This window comes from Chlorocebus sabaeus, chromosome 16 (assembly GCF_047675955.1).
Source record: "Chlorocebus sabaeus isolate Y175 chromosome 16, mChlSab1.0.hap1, whole genome shotgun sequence".
Lineage (NCBI taxonomy): Eukaryota > Metazoa > Chordata > Mammalia > Primates > Cercopithecidae > Chlorocebus > Chlorocebus sabaeus.
Genome location: NC_132919.1, coordinates 70,706,516 through 70,726,929, shown reverse-complemented (window position 1 = coordinate 70,726,929; position 20,414 = coordinate 70,706,516). Strand labels below are relative to the sequence as shown.

The following is a 20,414-nucleotide window of genomic DNA, read 5'->3' as shown; positions in this document are numbered from 1 at the left end:
TTCTCCTCCCTTACAGAACTCCGCTGACATGAATGTTAGATCGTTTGATATAGCCATAAAGTTCCCTGAGACTCTATCTTTTTTTTTTTTTTTTTTTTTTGAGACGGAGTCTCGCTCTGTCTCCCCAGCTGGAGTGCAGTGGCCGGATCTCAGCTCACTGCAAGCTCCGCCTCCCGGGTTCACGCCATTCTCCTGCCTCAGCCTCCCAAGTAGCTGGGACTACAGGCGCCCGCCACCTCACCTGGCTAGTTTTTTGTATTTTTTAGTAGAGATGGGGTTTCACCGTGTTAGCCAGGATGGTCTCGATCTCCTGACCTCGTGATCCGCCCGTCTCGGCCTCCCAAAGTGCTGGGATTACAGGTGTAAGCCACTGCACCCGGCCGACTCTATCTTTTTAACACTATTTTTTTTCCTGTTTTTCGGGTCAGATGATGTCTATTATTGTATCCTCAAATTCCCTGATGTTTTCCTGTCTGGCCTGTCTATTCTGCTGTTAAGCCCATCTGCACTGAGGTTTCTATTTTGGTTCTATGGTATGTTTCAGTTCTGAAATTTCCACTGAAGTCTTTCCATCTTCTTCACTGAGACTTTTCTGTTTTTGCATTTGTTATAAGAGTTTATTGAAGCATTGCTTATTGAAGCATTTTTGTGATGACTGTTTAAAAATGCTTGTCAATAAGTAAAAGAGTATAACTGGATGTTTGTAACACCAAAGATGCATGCTTGAGGGGATGGACACCCCATTCTTCATGATGTGATTATTACGCATTGCATGCCTGTATCAAATCATCTCATGTACCCCATAAATATATACATCGATGTACCCAGAAAAATAAAAAATAAAAAGTTAAAAACCTTTGTCCGTTAATTCTAACATCTTTTTCCTCTTGATGTTGGAATTTGTTGATCATCTTTTTTCATGTAAGTTGAGATTTTATGATCCTTGGTATGAAGAGTAATTGTTGATTGAAACCTGGACATTGGGGCATTATGTTATGAGATTCAGGATGTTATTTAATCTTCTGTTCTGGCAGGTCTCCTCTGACACTGTTTTGGTAGGGGAAGGGGGACGCTGCTTCATTCCTACCAGGTGGGATTGGAAATAGAGGTTCTCTCCACTTTGCCCCTATTGACACCCAAGGGGAAAGCCCCCCTCATCACGGCTGGGAGGGAGGATTTTAGACTCCTTACCTGGCCTCTGCTGATACCACCCGGGCCAGGAGGGGCAAGAATATTTTGTTATTGCTCCCATGCAGCTGACACTGCATGGGGGGTGGCCTTGGTACTGCTGGAGGAGGGAGAGAGTCCTGACTGTCCAGTAGGCCTCCTGTGACACTAAACCCCAGAGGAGAAAAGAAGAGCCTCGCTGCAGCCTGTAGAGTTAAGTCCAGGCTTCCCGTGTGGTCTCCACTGACACCAAGGTGGTGGGGCGGGGATGCTTCCATGTCTCTTAGCAGGAATGAAAGTCCTGGATCTCTCGCTTACCCTTCCCTGACTCCACCCCAGTGGGGAAGTTTGAGTGCCTTGTTACAGCCTGCGAAAGATAGAAGGCTGGACTCCCTCCCTGGCCTTTCCTGGTGTGGATATGGGTGGGCAAAATGATATTTTCGGTGGTGTTTGGCTGAGTCGAGTGGTTGCTGTCTAAAGGTTTTCTGCCTTTCTAGGCTGCCTCTTTTTTGGTTCTTTAAGCAGAGCAAGCTCTTCTGGTTTGTTTGTTTTGTCTGCACCTATTGGTGTTTCTGGTTGTTGGTTTGTCCAGCTCCCACTCTGGGATTTATGAGATAAAGAGTTAATCCAGGGAGCCCACCACAGTGTCACTCCTGGGGTCTCAATATCTTTAGGTGGTTTGGCTCCTTCTTCTACCTTTCAGAGTCTTCTTATGTTTATTCAATATATAATTTCCAGGGTTTTTAGGAGGAGGAATATGGAAATATAATCATTCTGGAAGTTCTCTACCTTGTCTCTTAAATGTATGAGAATAATTATTCTTATTACCTAAATGTCCAATAACAGATCAATGCACCTTATGGTACATTATGCAACCAGTAAAATGATGGCTACAGGCTGGGTGTGGTGGCTCATGCCTGTAATCCCAGCACTTTGGGAGGCTGAGGTGGGCGGATCACAAGGTCAGGAGATCGAGACCATTCTGGCTAACATGGTGAAACCCTGTCTCTACTAAAAAAAAAAAAAAAATACAAAAAATTAGCCTGGCGTGGTGGCATGCACCTGTAGTCCCAGCTACTCGGGAGGCTGAGGCAGGAGAATCGCTTGAACCCGGGAGGTGGAGGTTGCAGTGAGCCAAGATAGCGCGACTGCACTCCAGCCTGGGCGACACAGGGAGACTTTGTCTCAAATTAAAAAACAAAATCAACAAAAAAAAAAAACGATGGCTACAATACAATCTTATGTTTTTATTAGAATTAAAAATGCTTAGATGAAATAAATGAAAGAAAGATTACACAAGTGTGTGCATATGTTAGTATGATTATAGCTGTGTGGAAAAATCTATCATAAGAAAGAAAACCAGAAGAAAGTACCCCAAAATATTGACTATGGCTGTTTGCAAGATGAAATCATAAGTGACCTTTTCCCTTTTAATGAGCCAAATTACAGAAAAGAGAATCTAGTACTTTTATAATCAAAAAATACATTTTATTATTCTATTCCTAATTTTTTTCTCAGAAAGATACACATAACTGTTTTCTAAGATATATGACATTTTGCATGGGTTCATTAATGTGTTTGTATTTGAGGAGTTAAAAAATATTTTCAACCTGGGTTTATGTATGTTGAAACTATGGTTATGGGTTTAGATGATTCTCTTGCCATAAAATGAATATTCTATCAACAGTAATCAGTCATAGAGCTATATTTACCATGCAAAAGGAGTAAAACCTGTTTTATTTGGAGATGAGCAAGAACGCTTTATGGGCTCCCAGCGTACCACAAATAAGCCGGAAGGAGAGGAAATAGTAAAGCAGAAAGACTGAGGATGCCTGGAGGGCAATTCCAGGATATGAGCGCCCCCTGGATTTGTGATTCCTGTTTGGACGTCCCTGGTTGAAGCCCCATCTCCTTTCTAGGATGCTGCTGGCTTTGATTCCTCTACCTGCTGTCCTTAACATTCACAAACAGCAGTTTTCAACCGTGCAGATGACATAGGCTGAGCATGGCTCACAAGTGTTGCTCGAGGTGCATGTGGTCGAACATGGGTTACAGGAAAGCCTGGGGAAAAATTGATTTTAAACCAAGCTTAGTAAGGGAATCTTGATAAAATGGAAACTCAGACAAACCGTGTCAAAGTTTGCCCACAAATTATGTTCTGAAAAAAACTCTGCACAATAGCATTGACTGAAGCCTGTTTCTTCTCCGCACCCAGAATTGCCACTTCATGCTCACTGTAGCAGTGGCAGTTGAATAGTATTTTGTATTTTTTCTTGATTTTGCAAATGTTATCTCAGGCCTATTCCTGATTTTCCTTTAGTGGAAAACAGGAACAAAGGGAGATGCCAATATGAAATGTTACACTAATAATTAATCTGCCTTTATAATATTTTAAAAATATCTCTAGTGTCATGTGCTTAACCTCAGCCACTGTTCAGCCCTCTTTTAAGAAGATCCCTGAACACATTGGGGAGGTTTGAACTTGTCCAGACCTTGGGGAAACAGGATTCTTTTACATCAGCCTCTTTGTGACTCTGGGGGATATCATGAGTAACTGTGGAGCTTGCCTGCTGTCCTCACTGTCCAGCAGGCCCCGATACGTGTTGATCTCACCCTCCAGCCGGGCCTTCATGTCCAGGAGCACCTGGTACTCCTGGTTCTGTCGCTCCAGGTCGCAGCGGATCTCGGCCAGCTGGTTCTCCACGTTATCGATCAGGCACTGAATCTGGGCCAGCTGGGAGCTGTACTGGGCCTCGGTTTCTGCCACGGTGCATTCCAGAGATTCTGTCTGCAGGAGGAAACATTGTCCAAAGGACCATGAAGTGCAGTCTCTCGGGCCAGAGTGCCTATGTTCAAATCCTTGCTTACCCTTCTCTAGTTATGTGACCACTGGCAAATTATTTAGCTTTTGTGAGTCTCAGTTTTATTCTCTATATGCAAAGTATTTGTCTCATTAGAGGGTTGTGATGATTAAGAGTTAATATGTGTAAAGCATTTAGAACAGTGCCAGCTGTACTGCCATTGTTCTACATGTCAGCTATCACTACTACCACTATGACTACAGCAATACATGACATATTTGTGAAGCTTAAGGACTATCAACAGCATATGAGAGGAAAGATTGAGTTTGGGCTCTTGGCAGGGAGGGGTAGTATAGTGCTGTTAGGAGAAGAGGCTCTGGATACCAGAGGCTGGGAAGGGCATGTGTGGTAAGGGGATGAAGAGAGGTTGGTTAATGGGTGCAAACATATAGCTAGACAGAAGGAGTACGTTTTCATGTTGGACAGCAGAGAAGGGTGACTACAGTTAACAACAGTACACTGTGCATTTCAAAATAGCTAGAAGAGAGGGCTTGAAATGCTCCCAACACATAGAAATGATAAATACTTGAGGTGATGGATGCTGTAAATATCCTGACTTGATCGTTACACATTCTATGCATGTTACAAAGGATCACATCTACTCCATAAATACTTACAAATATTATATATCAATAAAAATAAATTTAAAAAGAGAGAGAGAAGAGGTTCTGGGATTCAACTGGCTGAACTCAGCTTCCAAGTTTGCCTCTCAGAATTGCATCCTTTGCAGGTTACTTAATCTGAGTCTCAGTTTTCCTTATCTGTGTCATGGGGTAAAGGTATCTATCCCGTGAAGTTACTGTGAGGCTTAAATGAGCATCGTGCCTCTCACTGGATGAATGCTCAGCTATTGTTCTCCTAGGTATTCTCCGCAGGACCTAATGACATGCACACAGTGGTGCTTGACCAGAACTGGTTCATGTCATCTTGGACGCATGGTGTTCTTGTTGCTTGAGTGGGGTGGGGTACAGTGAAGGATCAGGTTGAAGTGTAGATCCTGTAGGGAAACTGTAGGATGAAATGTTTGAAAATGATTCTTTGTTTTAGATATAACAGTGAGCCTGGAAAACTGGCCTGAATCAAATGAGAATTAAAACCTGCTGGAATGCTTAAGTGACCATGGCCTGGAGGTTTCTCTCTCGCTCTGCTTCTCCCTCCCTGTCTCTGGAGGCTGCTGCAGCATCAGACTCAAGCCCAGGAGTGAAGGTAAGGCATCTTAGAGGGACAACACAAGCTGTGGACCTGTCACTTCTGCTTCTATTAATACTGGGTAAACGGCAGTACTTAGGAAAGGCAAGGAAATTTGATCCCTGGATATGGAAGAGGGCTTAACATCTCAGAGCCTGACTTATCAGTGACATAACGGACACTGCCTTTGCCTCACGCACCAGGCTTTGCTGTGCTTGGAGCTCAATTTCCAGAGCATTGGCTGTACGTTTCAGTTCCAAGATCTCCGTCTGGCAGCCCTGCAGCTGCTCCGCACTGGACAGTTGCTGCTGATTCAGCTCTTCTGTCTGAAACACAGGCACCATTAGAGAATTCACAAAAGGCAGAAGTCTGTAACCTTGCCGTTTTCTCAATCTGGGTGCTGACCTGAACAGCGAACCACTCTTCAGCTTCTCTGCGGTTGTTGGCAAGCACCGTTTCATACTGACAGCGCATCTCATCCAGGACCCTGTTGAGGTCAAGGGTGGGGGCAGTGTCCAGCTCCACATTGAGGCGGTCGCCAAGCTGTCCACGAAGCAAGTTGACTTCCTGAAAGTGGGATGGCATAAAGAATGTCACAGAATGATGGGGAAAAATCCATTTGATATCCAATGGCATTCTACTTCTGTTTTGTGGAGTAGTAGGTAAAAGTGTGAGATTTTGATTCAGGTTGTCTGGGCTGAATCTCTTTTCACCACTTAGAAGGGCCTCAATTTCTTCGTCTGTAAAATGGACATAATAATTGGACATTTTTCCAGAAAGTTATTGTGAGATCTAGAAGAGTTAATCTACACATAATTAACTTAGAAAAGTTAATTATGACACATAGTAAGGTGTCAATAAATGTTAGCTATGATTGTCATCAACAAATATTCAAAGAGCAAATGTACTTTGTTACATCATTCAGCTTTTCATTTTCTAGCTTTATCGATGTATCAATCACTTTATATTTTATGACTTTAAAAAGTTTATAAATGCGGAATATTTAAAAACACTGGTCCAGATAGTGCATGAGTCCTTATCCCTTTTTTGAAACGGACTTCACAGTCTGTTTCTCAGACTGATTTTCATACCCTGTGGATTGGAGCTAGGGGTGGTATAAAGCCTCCAAAGGAAGCCATTTGTAAAGTTACTCACCTCCTCCACAAAGGCAAGGGCAGGAGAAGAGTTTGGTTCCTTTGTCTGGCACTGTCTAGGGGCTATTTCACATGTTAATTCAGAGACACGCTGGAATGATCAGGTTGAGTAGTAATAATGCCTCGAGTAGTTTTTCGCTTTTTTGTTTGTTTGTTTTTTGAGATGGAGTCTCGCTCTGTTGCCCAGGTTGGAATGCAGTGGTGAGATCTCGGCTCACTGCAACCTCCGCCTCCTGGGTTCAAGCTATTCTCCTGCCTCAGCCTCCCGAGTAGCTGGGACTACAGGCACCCGCCACCATGCCCAGCTAATTTTTGTATTTTTAGTAGAGATGGGGTTTCATCATATTGGCCAGGCTGGTCTCGAACTCCTGACCTTGTGATCCACCTGCCTCGGCCTCCCAAAGTGCTCGGATTACAAGCATGAGCCACCGCGCTTGGCCCTGCCTGGAGTAGTTTTATTCCAGCTTAAGCAACATCCGCCCAAATTTGATTTACAAACATCAACAGATCATCTGTCAGTGTTAAGTACGTTACTCTCGGAGTCCTTCAGTGGCATTGCCACTTTCCTTACCTCTTCATGGTTTTTCTTAAGGCAAAGGAGATCTTCCTTCAGAGACTCCACATGGGCCTCCAGATCAGATTTGCACAGGGTCAGCTCATCCAGGATCCCATGCAGGCCACTGATGTCTGCCTCTAATAGCTGGCGAAAGGACAGTTCACTCTCGTACCTTTCACGGCAAAAGAGAAATCCAATGCTTACTTTGCTGAACGCTGTGCAAAGTGTGGGGATACGTGGAGGATCGACACATGGACTTCAGGAAGCCGCGTGCATAATTTATCTTAATTCCTAAGTAATGATAAATTCAAGCTTTTAAAACATTCTTGACTTTAAAATATTATATAGAGAATATTTGTGTGTGTGTGTGTGAGAGAGAGAGAGATTAAGAGAGAGAGAGAGAGAGAGAGCCATAAATTATTTTCAAATTAAAATTAAGGCGGGGCGTGGTGGCTCATGCCTGTAATCCCAGCACTTTGGGAGGCCGAGGCAGGCGGATCCCCTGAGGTCAGGAGTTCAAAACCAGCCTGGTCCACATGGTGAAACCGCATCTCTACTGAAAATACAAAAATTAGCTGGGTGTGGGTGGCGGCGTACGCCTGCCTGTAATCCCGGCTACTCAGGAGGCTGAGGCAGGAGAATCGCTTGAACCCAGGAAGCAGAGGTTGCAGTGAGCCGAGATAGCGCCATTGCACTCTAGCCTGGGCGACAAGAGTGAAACTCCTCAAAACAAGTAAATTAAATTAAATTAAACTTACTTTGACTTAAAGTCATCAGTGGCCAGTTTGCAGTTGTCAAGCTGTACAGCAAGTCTAGAATTCTCTGCTTTCGTGCATAAGATCTGGGAAGCAAGCCATTATGTGACAAACGGTTCTTTGAGAGAAACCTAAATAAACTCCTATCCAACAGCTACGCCATTAGTTATCTTTTGAAAGTCTTTATAAGAAAGTATAAAATCATCCTCAGCCTGCTTTTCTTATTGACCTTGTCGCTTCATGAAGAAAAAAGCAGTGCCAATTTAGAAGCAAAATAGAGAAATAAAAAGGTTTAGTTTTTTAATAACATAAGACACTTTGCAACATCCCTAGGCAGTTGAACACCATGAACATTTTCTCCATCAGTAGTTCGTATTATGACTATATCCTCTCCCATAATAATAGAAATTCATCAAGGAGACAAGAAAATGATTACTAGGTGGTTAAAAAGATGGCATTTGACGATTTGTGTTCGGATAATATAAATGTTCAGTGTCAAATACAAAAGCGATTTTGGATGTAATACAGTTTTTCTGCATTCTATAGATGATGAAGGAAAAGCCTAAGGGCAAGTTACTTTATTATAGTCACTCAGTTATCAGGGGTAGTTCTGGGGCTGGTGCTGAGGTTTTCTGACTTTCAGTCCAGTGGTCTCCCCTATGTACCATTAACTCCTGGAATTCCCCTTTCCCTTGGTTGCCTTCTGTAAAACAGTCCCTTCTGGTAGAAAGATAAAGCAAGTCATAGATCTGGAAGGTGGAGCACTAGGGCAACAGGACACACACCTTTTGTTGGAGATCTTCAATGGTGTTGAAGTAACACTGATAATCCGGGCACACCATTGGGATATCCTGTTCACATTGTTCTTGGATCCTGGATTCCAGCTCTGCATTGGTCTCCTCCAGGCTGCGCACCTTCTCCAGATAGTTGGCAAGTCTGTCATTCAGGAACTGCATCGTCTCCTTCTCATTGCTAGTGAACACCCCATCCTCACACCAGGCACAGTTCCCCACAAAGCAGGGACTGTTACAATTCCCAGTAAAGTAGCATGGCAGGAGGCAACCAGTCAGCCCGCGAGACCTGGATAGGAAGCTTGGAGTCTGACATTGGGATGTAGCACAGGCACCGGGGAGACAAGCTGTTTCTATGGAACAGCTTGAGGCAGGTGCACAACCGGAGGCCGTGGTACAGGATTCAGGAGAGCAGTGCATGGAGGAGCAGTCAGAAGTCATCCTTCCAGAAGCAAAGACAGAGGCTGGCTGCAAAACTTCAGTTGCCTTGACTCCAAAACTCTCCTTCCCTCCTGAGAGTTTTATAATGCCCCAAAACGGGTGTTTACAGACTGCACCGGATGTTTTCTTTATCACTGATGGTGCCAGTTTTCATACAAACATCTCATTAGAGTTGTTTATTTACTGAGGAAGAGTTTTATGCCTCATAAAAGGGGGATAACTTTAGGTTACCGAAGCAGGACCCACACCATTTCCATGTGCCAGACAAAACACTTATTTCAGAAAATTGTCATAGGAAACATTGGCCTTTTGACAGAATAAGAAAAGAAAGAGAAAATTTGGCCAATCAATATTTATAGATACAACTCATTACAAATCAGGAAAATAATATGTCCACAGATTTTGATTCTGTGCATTGATTGCTTGGGTCTCCTTTTAAAATTAGTATTGCAGCTCATAAAATGACATTTATTTGTTTGCGCCACCACCATAAAAATGGTCAGTGTGATTAGCAATCTTTCAATGCTTTTTGTGTTCTCAGAGTATGTGCTGACAAGACTGGAGGAGTGAGCTATATATTGGGCTTAATGTGTGCGTGTGTGTTTGTGTGTGTGTGTACAAACCGTGTCTACCTGCGTACAAATGGAAAAGTCACTTCACATAGGAATAACTTGTTTTTCTGCAGGCTAAAATATAAATTGGTTAGAGCTGGAATTATGATCTTTGATTTTCTGAAACTTGCCTTTTCCCCATTTCTCATTTCTTGTTGTTAGATAAGTTATACTATTTTACCTGTATTTCTAATGACAGTGAAATATAAATTGTAAGTTATAACCTTTTAGTCCTTGGGAATTCCTCAATGATTATACTTCAGAGTAGGGACAAGGAACCCACAGGAGTCTTTTCTTCTGAGATGTAGAGCCTGTTTTCTCCTATTTATTTATTTATGAAGGCCTGGATTTCATGAAAATTAAAAATGCTGGAACTTGCAAAATAAAATTTTATTTAGGTTCCAAATCAGTTATTCCACTGGATGAAATCTCTGGTGCCAAATCTGACAGATAGGAACTTGAGATGTGTAACTTTTTTGGATTCTGTCTTGGATTTCAGCTCCATTATGAAGCATAATCTGTTTCACTTTGCTTGGTTTTAGTCGTTCTGTTTATTTCATTTTCAAAGGTGCATAGAGAAAATTGCCTGTAGAATTTTTAAGAACATTATAGGAAAAGAAAACACAGTAATTTGAAAAAGTTAAAAATTTTTTGGTTCAGAATAAACTTATTTTTTCCCCTAATCCTGAGTGCTACTTCCTAGCTAGCTGATAATAGAAACCAAACCAGAAGAACATATGTAAGTGAGTTAAAATAGTCTCTGAGGATTTATTACTCCCTGGGCAGAGCTGGGTTTGAATTTAGTGATTCTCTTTACACATCGACACTTATGCAAAAAGTTCTTAGAGTGTCTCATGGTATATTGACACTGCTCTGCAACGAATATGAGTTCAAGGATTCAAAAACACTTCTGAAAAATTACAAATCTCTGAAAGAAAATTATCTTTTCACAGTAACCTAATGAGTCAAAAGAAAAATATCTTTGAAGAAAACCCACACTTTGGTTGTCCATCACAGGTTCCAGTTAGCTAAAGTGCAGTCATGTAACTGCAGGTAAAATAAGAAATATTTCCTTTTGTCTGGAACTAATTTCTAATTGTAAAGTATTGGTTACTAGTTAGTGTCCTGCAGGGTAGGACTATTTGTTTTGTTCTTGATTAATTAGGTAGTGTTGTATAATAATGATCTATAGCTACAGTCTGCATCGTAGAATATGGAAATCACCCAGAATTCATTTCTGTGGAGTCCTCTTTAGGGAAGAGAAGTCAGGCTGGCGGGACCAGAGGAAAGCAAAAAAAAAAAAAAAAAAAAAAAAAAAAAAAAAAAAAAAAAGAAGATAAGCTACGACTCACCTTCTTCGTGGTCCAGGACACATAGCTCTACTGCACAATATTTCTGCACCCAGCTATCACCAGACTTTCAGCTGATAGAAAAATGCAACTTAGCTCACTGCAACCTTAGTGTTATCAGTACTGCACAAACCCTCTTCAGCACACAGCACAAGCACCATGCTGTAAAATCTCCAGCACACCTTTTTCTCCTTGCAGACAGCCCCTTCTCTGCTGTGCTGCCCATTGATTCCTTGCAATGTATTTTCATACTTTCTCTAATAAATCTGCCTTTCTTTACCTACAACTATGTTGATAAATTCTTCTTACCCCATGCCACCAGCCCCAGATAGTCGCTAATCACCCGTGACAATTTCTATAGTGCACCATCATCAGAAGAAAGGAACATTGGGAATACAGAAAAAGAAATAGATGTCATGAAAGGCCATGATGAAAAAAAAAAACACAAAAAAACAAAAAAACAGAAAACAACAAAAACAAACAAAAACACTGTAGTTTATTTTGTATAATACTCTACTCTTATCTTACAACATCCACCTAGGCTGCCAGAATCATTTTCCTAAAATACACACCTGCTTTTCGTCGCCCTCCACTTATGGAGTGCAAGCTTTCTACCTTGGCAAATATGACCTTCTCTAACCTAGTGCCCATTTACCTTTCTGGGCTCACTTCGTGATGCTCTCTTTCACAAACCCTAAGCTCCAGCCATCCTTCAAGCTTTGTAGGTACTGTTTTCTTGGTCAAATGCTCTTCTGCCATTCCTTTCCTGGATGAACTCACATGTCAAGACTTAGCTGAAATATCGTTCAGCTGCCTCATGTGGAGATGGGGCTCCTCCCAGAGCACTTCGCATGCATTTCTGCTATAGCAGTTGTCTTGTGGCTTTTAACATTTGTGCATCAGGTTATAAGAGTTTACATGCGGCTTTAAGAAATTTGGCTCAGGGCCAGGGCTAGTATATACACGCAGTAACAAGGTTGATTTTTCACTGTTTTGGGCAACAACCTAAGTAACTTTAACAGTGCCTGGGAATGTTCAAGGCCTGGCTCGGGTTCAAGCTGCAGGGGGAACACACAGCTGGCTGGGCCACGGGATGATCAAGGCACTCTGTTTCCCAAGGCAAAGAAGGAAGTGGGGGGTGATCTGGGGGACCCTACAGTACGATCAATCATCTTGAATGACTTGGTCACTCTACATTATCCTTTACATAAATTGCTTTATTCAATTAGTTGACAGGATTAGCAAATGGATTTTTTCCCTCCTCTATGTTGATGAGAAATATTGCCTGTAATTTTCCTTTCTTCTAATGCCCTAGCTAGGTTTTGGTATCAAGTTGTATACTGGGTTCACGATATGGCTTGGCTTTGTGTCCCACCCAAACTTCATCTCAAATTGTAATCCCCAAATCCCCACATGTTAGGGGAGGGACCTGGTGGGAGGTGATTGGATCATGGGGGCAGTTTCCCCTATCCTGTTCTTGTGATAGTGAGTGAGTTCTTGGGAAATCTAATGGTTTTGTAAGTGTGTGACAGTTCCTCCTTCACACGCTGTCTCTCACTGGCCCCCATTGTAAGAAGTGCCTGCTTCCCCTTCCACCATTATTGTAAGTTTCCTGAGGCCTCCCCTAGCCATGTGGAACTGGGACTCAATTACACCTCCTTCCTTTATAAATTATCCAGTATCAGGTATTTCTTTATAACAGTGTGAGAATGGAGTAATACTGTTCATGAATTAAATTGAGAAATGTTTCCTCTTTATTTCATGAGATTCTATTAGATTAGTGTTATTTCTTCCTTAAATGTTTGATGGAGTCCAGTGAGGCCATCTCTTCCAGGAGTCTCCCATGTGAAAAAGTTGTGTTTTGCTTTTAACTAGGAAAAAAAAGTCTGGGCATGGTGGCTCAAGCCTGTAATCCCAGCATTTTGGGAGGCGAGGCAGGCAGATCACTTAAGGGCAGAGTTTCAGAACAGCCTGGCTAATATGCTGAAGCCTTGTCTCCACTAAAAATACAAAAAATAGCTGGGCATAGTGGCAAACACCTGTAGTCCTAGCTTTTCGGGAGGCTGAGGCATGAAAATTGGTGAAACCTGGAAGGTGGAGGTTGCAGTGAGTCGAGATCATACCATTGCACTCTAGCTTGGATGAGAGTGAGACTCCGTTTCAAACACACATACACACACGCCCACACACACAAATATATATATATTTGCTTACCTCTACATCAAATATTAAAAAATATCAAATTGCTTACCTCTACATATAGAAACCCCACAAAGCTATTCAGTTGTTCTATTTCATTTTGTGTGAAAGTTGCATTTTTCAAGGAGTTTGTTCACTTCACCTAAGTTGCAAAAATACTGAAATAAAGTGGTTCGTAATAATCCTTATCATGAATTTTAGTATCTGTAGTGTCTATATATTCTCACTATTTAATTCCAGATGTTGGTAATTTGTGTTTTATCTCATGCTTCCCCCATCAATCTGGCTTGATGTTCCTCAGATTAATACTAATGTATTGTATATTTCAAAGTTGCTGAAAGAGTAGATTTTTTATGTTCTCACCATAAAACAATGATAAGGTGTTAGGTGATGGATATGTTAATTAGCTTGATTTACTGTTTCCACAATGCATAAATCAAAACACCACATTGTACCCCACAAACATACATATACACAATTATTATTTGCCAACTAAAAAATAACTAAATAGAAGTACTTCATGAATCCTTTCAAAGAATCATATTTTAGCTTCATTAATTTCCTCATTGCTTTCTATTTCATTGACTTCTGATATTATGTTTATTATTTCTTTCTTTCTACTTACTTTGAATTTTAATTGTTCTTTTTCTATTTAGTTGAAATGAAAACTTAAGTGATTGAAGAAGATATAAATGAAGGTGATAAAGATGTAAATCTTATTTTCTAATATAATAATTTGCTGTATATTTTCTACTAATCCAATGCTGTATGTATCTTATTAATTTTTAAAATCTTGTGTTTCCATTATCATTCAGCTCATAATATTTCTTAAGCTGTATTGGTATTTATTATTTGATCCATAGGTTATTAGAACTGTGTTGTTTGATTTTTAAGTATTTGGTGATTTTTCTAAATATCTTATTGATTTCTCATTTAATTCTGTTGTGGTCAGATAACATATTTTGTTAGATTTTGGAATTTATGGAGACAAATTTAATGGCCCAGAATATAGTCTACTTTGGTGAGAGTTCCTTGTGCATTTGAAAAGAATGTATATTCTGTAATCGTAAGGGGTAACATTCTGTGAATGTAACTGGGTAAAATTGCTTGATACTATTATTCAAATCTTCTTTATCCTTGGTAATTTTCTTGTCTGTTTGTTCTCTCAGATACTGACAGGGGATATTAAAATCATGAAATGTGATTTTGGATTTATCTGTTTCTCTCTTGACTTCTGGGATTATTTTGCCTTATTTATTTTGAAGCTCTGTTATTGGGTCATATTTTTATGGATTATGGGACCACCTGATGAATGTTCCCTTTTTCATTATGAAATATCACCTTAAAAATTATCTAATATTTAAATGACCAAACTTCTTTCTTGTCATTACTATTTGCATGGTATGTCTTTTTTTCAGACTATAGCATTCAATTTTCTTGTGCTTTTATATTTAAGGCAAATCTCTTTTAAACAACATAGTGTTGGGTTTTCTTTTTAAATCCAGTCTGACATCCTCTGACTTTTTATTGGAGTGCTTACTTTATAATTAATGTAACTATTGGTATGGTTGGTTTAAAATCTACCCTCTTGCTATTTGTTTTTTATTTCCATATCTTTTCGCTTCCTTTCCCCTTTGTTTCTCATCTTATTTTGGGCCAATCAATCATTCTACTTTATTTTCTATGCTAGCTTTATAAGTATATATCTTTTAATGGCTTTTCTAAAGGGTGGGATGGTTCTCCCAGGACTATGATATGCATCTTTACATTATTACAGTCCACTTGGAATTAATAATGTAGCACTTTATGTAAAATATGAGAACCTTACCACAGTAGAGTTCTTTTTGCTCCTTTCTGTTCTTTGTGCTATTATTGTCAAATTGCTTACTTCTGCATGTAGAAACCCCACAATGCCATTGTTTTTGCTTTAAATAATTGTCTTTTAGAATATTGAGAAAACAAAAAAGAGAAAGTCTCATATTTTATCCTCGTATTTACCATTTTCAGTGATTTTTTTCCTTCCTGAAGGTCTGAGACTTCATTTTGTATCATTACTCTTAAAATGTTTTTTATTGTGGCAAAATACAAGTAACATAAAATTTACTATCTTAACTGTTTTAAAGTGTACAACCCAGTGGTATTAAGTACATTCAAATGTTGTGTGGGCATCACCACCATCCTTCTCCATAACTCTTTTCACCTTTTAAAACTGAAACTGTTCCCTTTAAACAACTGCCCATTAACCCCACCCTTGTGTCCTGGCAACCACTGTTCTACTTTTCATCTCTGTGATTTTTTTTTACTACATTTAACTACCTCATATAAGTGAAAGCATATAAGTGAATAGTATCTTTTTGTGATTGGCTTACTTCACTTAGCACAATGTCTTCAAGGTTAATTCATGTTGTGGCGTGTGTCAGAAAGTCCTTCCCTTTTAGAGCTGAATAATATTCCATTGAATGGATGTACCTCATTTTGATTATCCATCCATCTATCAATGAATGCTTGTTTGTTTTCATATTTTAGCTATTGCGATTATTGCTGCTATGAACACAAGTATACAAATGTCTTTTAGAGACCCTGCTTTCAATTCTTTTGGGCATATACCCAGAAGTGGAAGTGCAGGATCATAAGGCAATTCTACCTTTAATTTTTTGAGGAACTGCTATATTGTTTTTCATAGTCACTGTACAATTTTACCTTCCTACCAGCAATGCTTGAGGGTTCCAGTTTCTCTCTCTCTGTGTGTGTGTGTGTGTGTATATATATATGTGTGTGTGTGTGTGTATATATATATATACTTTTTTTTTTTTGACCAAGTCTTGCTCTGTCACCCAAGCTGGAGTGCAGTGGCGCCATCTTGGCTCAGTGCAACCTCTGCCTCCCAGGTTCAAGTGATTCTCTTGCTTCAGCCTTCCAAGTAGCTGGGATTACAGGAGCCCACCACCATGCCCGGCTAATTTTTGTATTTTTAGTAGAGACGGGATTTCCCCATGTTGGCCAGGCTGATCTCAAACTCCTGACCTCAAGTGATCTGCCTGCCTTGGCCTCCCAAAGTGCTGGGATTATAGGCATGAGCCACTACACCTGGCCGTTTTGTTTTTTGTATTTTATTTATTTTATGGTAGCCATCCTAATGGGTGGGAGGTGATGTCTCATTGTAGTTTTGATTTGCACTTTGCTGATGATTAGTGATGTGATGCTGAGTAGCTTTGCCTGTGCTTATTGGCTATTTGTATATCTTTTTTGAAGAAATGTCTATTCAAGTTCTCTGTCCTTTTCTGAGCTGGTTTGTTTGGTTTTTGTCATTGAGGTAAAATTACTCTTAAACCACAAGGACTTCCTTAGTGTTCCTTATAGTATAGATCTTCAGGCACTTAAAAAAGAAGTCAGCTTTATTCATCTGAAAGTGTTTTTATTTTTTCTTTAATATTGAAGGTTGTTTTTGCAGACTGTAGTGTTCACATTTTTTTTCCTTTAGGACCTTATAAATGAGGTTTGATTTTCCTCTGACACCCATTTTATGTAAAGAGAAGTCAGACATTCATTTTTTCTTTGCTGCCTTCTATTTGATTTGTTGAGATTCTTGAATATGTGGGTTAATAAAATATGTCATCAAATTTTGAAAATTTTTGCTTTCATTCCCTCCCAAATTTTTATTTCCTATTCTTTTTTTTTTTTTTTTTTTTTTTTTAATTTATTTATTATTATTAAACTTCAAGTTGTAGGGTACATGTGCACAACGTGCAGGTTTGCTACATATGTATACTTGTGCCATGTTGGTGTGCTGCACCCATCAACTCGTCATTTACATCAGGTATAACTCCCAATGCAATCCCTCCCCCCTCCCCCCTCCCCACGATAGGCCCCAGTGTGTGATGTTCCCCTTCCCGAGTCCAAGTGATCTCATTGTTCAGTTCCCACCTACGAGTGAGAACATGCGGTGTTTGGTTTTCTGTTCTTGTGATAGTTTGCTAAGAATGATGGTTTCCAGCTGCATCCATGTCCCTACAAAGGACACAAACTCATCCTTTTTTATGGCTGCATAGTATTCCATGGTGTATATGTGCCACATTTTCTTAATCCAATCTGTCACTGATGGACATTTGGGTTGATTCCAAGTCTTTGCTATTGTGAATAGTGCTGCAATAAACATACGTGTGCATGTGTCCTTATAGCAGCATAATTTATAATCCTTTGGGTATATACCCAGTAATGGGATGGCTGGGTCATATGGTACATCTAGTTCTAGATCCTTGAGGAATCGCCATACTGTTTTCCATAATGGTTGAACTAGTTTACAATCCCACCAACAGTGTAAAAGTGTTCCTATTTCTCCACATCCTCTCCAGCACCTGTTGTTTCCTGACTTTTGAATGATCGCCATTCTAACTGGTGTGAGATGGTATCTCATTGTGGTTTTGATTTGCATTTCTCTGATGGCCAGTGATGACGAGCATTTTTTCATGTGTCTGTTGGCTGTATGAATGTCTTCTTTTGAGAAATGTCTGTTCATATCCTTTGCCCACTTTTGGATGGGGTTGTTTTTTTTTTTCTTGTAAATTTGTTTGAGTTCTTTGTAGGTTCTGGATATTAGCCCTTTGTCAGATGAGTAGATTGCAAAAATTTTCTCCCATTCTGTAGGTTGCCTGTTCACTCTGATGGTAGTTTCTTTTGCTGTGCAGAAGCTCTTTAGTTTGATGAGATCCCATTTGTCAATTTTGGCTTTTGCTGCCGTTGCTTTTGGTGTTTTAGACATGAAGTCTTTGCCCATGCCTATGTCCTGAATGGTACTACCTAGGTTTTCCTCTAGGATTTTTATGGTATTAGGTCTAACATTTAAGTCTCTAATCCATCTTGAATTAATTTTCGTATAAGGAGTAAGGAAAGGATCCAGTTTCAGCTTTCTACTTATGGCTAGCCAGTTTTCCCAGCACCATTTATTAAATAGGGAATCCTTTCCCCATTTCTTGTTTTTGTCAGGTTTGTCAAAGATCAGATGGCTGTAGATGTGTGGTATTATTTCTGAGGACTCTGTTCTGTTCCATTGGTCTATATCTCTGTTTTGGTACCAGTACCATGCTGTTTTGGTTACTGTAGCCTTGTAGTATAGTTTGAAGTCAGGTAGCGTGATGCCTCCAGCTTTGTTCTTTTGACTTAGGATTGTCTTGGAGATGCGGGCTCTTTTTTGGTTCCATATGAACTTTAAAGCAGTTTTTTCCAATTCTGTGAAGAAGCTCATTGGTAGCTTGATGGGGATGGCATTGAATCTATAAATTACCTTGGGCAGTATGGCCATTTTCACGATATTGATTCTTCCTATCCATGAGCATGGTATGTTCTTCCATTTGTTTGTGTCCTCTTTGATTTCACTGAGCAGTGGTTTGTAGTTCTCCTTGAAGAGGTCCTTTACATCCCTTGTAAGTTGGATTCCTAGGTATTTTATTCTCTTTGAAGCAATTGTGAATGGAAGTTCATTCCTGATTTGGCTCTCTGTTTGACTGTCACTGGTGTATAAGAATGCTTGTGATTTTTGCACATTAATTTTGTATCCTGAGACTTTGCTGAAGTTGCTGATCAGCTTAAGGAGATTTTGGGCTGAGACAATGGGGTTTTCTAAATATACAATCATGTCGTCTGCAAACAGGGACAATTTGACTTCTTCTTTTCCTAACTGAATCCCCTTGATTTCTTTCTCTTGCCTGATTGCCCTAGCCAGAACTTCCAACACTATGTTGAATAGGAGTGGTGAGAGAGGGCATCCCTGTCTTGTGCCAGTTTTCAAAGGGAATTTTTCCAGTTTTTGCCCATTCAGTATGATATTGGCTGTGGGTTTGTCATAAATAGCTCTTATGATTTTGAGGTACGTTCCATCAATACCGAATTTATTGAGCGTTTTTAGCATGAAGGGCTGTTGAATTTTGTCAAAAGCCTTTTCTGCATCTATTGAGATAATGATGTGGTTCTTGTCTTTGGTTCTGTTTATATGCTGGATTATGTTTATTGATTTGCGAATGTTGAACCAGCCTTGCATCCCAGGGATGAAGCCCACTTGATCATGGTGGATAAGCTTTTTGATGTGCTGCTGAATCCGGTTTGCCAGTATTTTATTGAGGATTTTTGCATCGATGTTCATCAGGGATATTGGTCTAAAATTCTCTTTTTTTGTTGTGTCTCTGCCAGGCTTTGGTATCAGGATGATGTTGGCCTCATAAAATGAGTTAGGGAGGATTCCCTCTTTTTCTATTGATTGGAATAGTTTCAGAAGGAAAGGTACCAGCTCCTCCTTGTACCTCTGGTAGAATTCAGCTGTGAATCCATCTGGTCCTGGACTTTTTTTGGTTGGTAGGCTATTAATTATTGCCTCAATTTCAGAGCCTACTATTGGTCTATTCAGGGATTCAACTTCTTCCTGGTTTAGTCTTGGAAGAGTGTAAGTGTCCAGGAAATTATCCATTTCTTCTAGATTTTCCAGTTTATTTGCGTAGAGGTGTTTATAGTATTCTCTGATGGTAGTTTGTATTTCTGTGGGGTCGGTGGTGATATCCCCTTTATCATTTTTAATTGCGTCGATTTGATTCTTCTCTCTTTTCTTCTTTATTAGTCTTGCTAGTGGTCTGTCAATTTTGTTGATCTTTTCAAAAAACCAACTCCTGGATTCATTGATTTTTTGGAGGGTTTTTTGTGTCTCTATCTCCTTCAGTTCTGCTCTGATCTTAGTTATTTCTTGCCTTCTGCTAGCTTTCGAATGTGTTTGCTCTTGCTTCTCTAGTTCTTTTAATTGTGATGTTAGAGTGTCAATTTTAGATCTTTCCTGCTTTCTCTTGTGGGCATTTAGTGCTATAAATTTCCCTCTACACACTGCTTTAAATGTGTCCCAGAGATTCTGGTATGTTGTATCTTTGTTCTCATTGGTTTCAAAGAACATCTTTATTTCTGCCTTCATTTCGTTATGTACCCAGTAGTCATTCAGGAGCAGGTTGTTCAGTTTCCATGTAGTTGAGCGGTTTTGATTGAGTTTCTTAGTCCTGAGTTCTAATTTGATTATTTCCTATTCTTTAACTCCTGTCAATTCTGAGACTCCAGTTTCATCCTTGTTTCACCACTTGATACTTTCCCACAGGCTTCTTAGTTTCTTCAATTTTTTTTCAATCATTTTTTCTACCCTGGTGGGCTGGAACCTCAAAGTCTGTTAATAGTGAATGACCTCTGGTATCTCCATTCAGCTTCTAACCACCCAGCAGCCACTCTTTGCTGTGCCTGATGGAATTTCAGCCAGCGTATATGCAACTGCACCTTCTGTAAGTACTTGAGAACTTTTACACAGTCTTCTTCACTTACC

The 20,414-nt window shown here is 40.0% G+C and overlaps 1 protein-coding gene and 1 long non-coding RNA gene across 3 annotated transcripts in view; one reads left to right on the top strand and one right to left on the bottom strand.

The window, feature by feature from the left end:
• The window catches only part of LOC103243476 (uncharacterized), a 338,326-nt gene that overhangs the window by 159,178 nt on the left and 158,734 nt on the right, over window positions 1–20,414 (top strand). For both annotated transcript variants that reach the window (XR_012088911.1, XR_012088910.1), the window contains one exon: window positions 5,076–5,234. This is a non-coding gene — a long non-coding RNA (uncharacterized lncRNA). The remainder of the gene's footprint in view (window positions 1–5,075; window positions 5,235–20,414) is intronic.
• Window positions 1,285–9,119, bottom strand: KRT40 (keratin 40). Its single transcript, XM_008012765.3, has 7 exons — window positions 8,467–9,119; window positions 7,685–7,767; window positions 6,942–7,098; window positions 5,622–5,783; window positions 5,417–5,542; window positions 3,735–3,955; window positions 1,285–3,228 (listed from the first exon to the last, which is right to left on the bottom strand). The coding sequence occupies exons 1-7, from the start codon at window positions 8,911–8,913 to the stop codon at window positions 3,129–3,131; spliced, it is 1,296 nt and encodes a 431-aa protein (XP_008010956.3). The 5' UTR covers window positions 8,914–9,119; the 3' UTR covers window positions 1,285–3,128.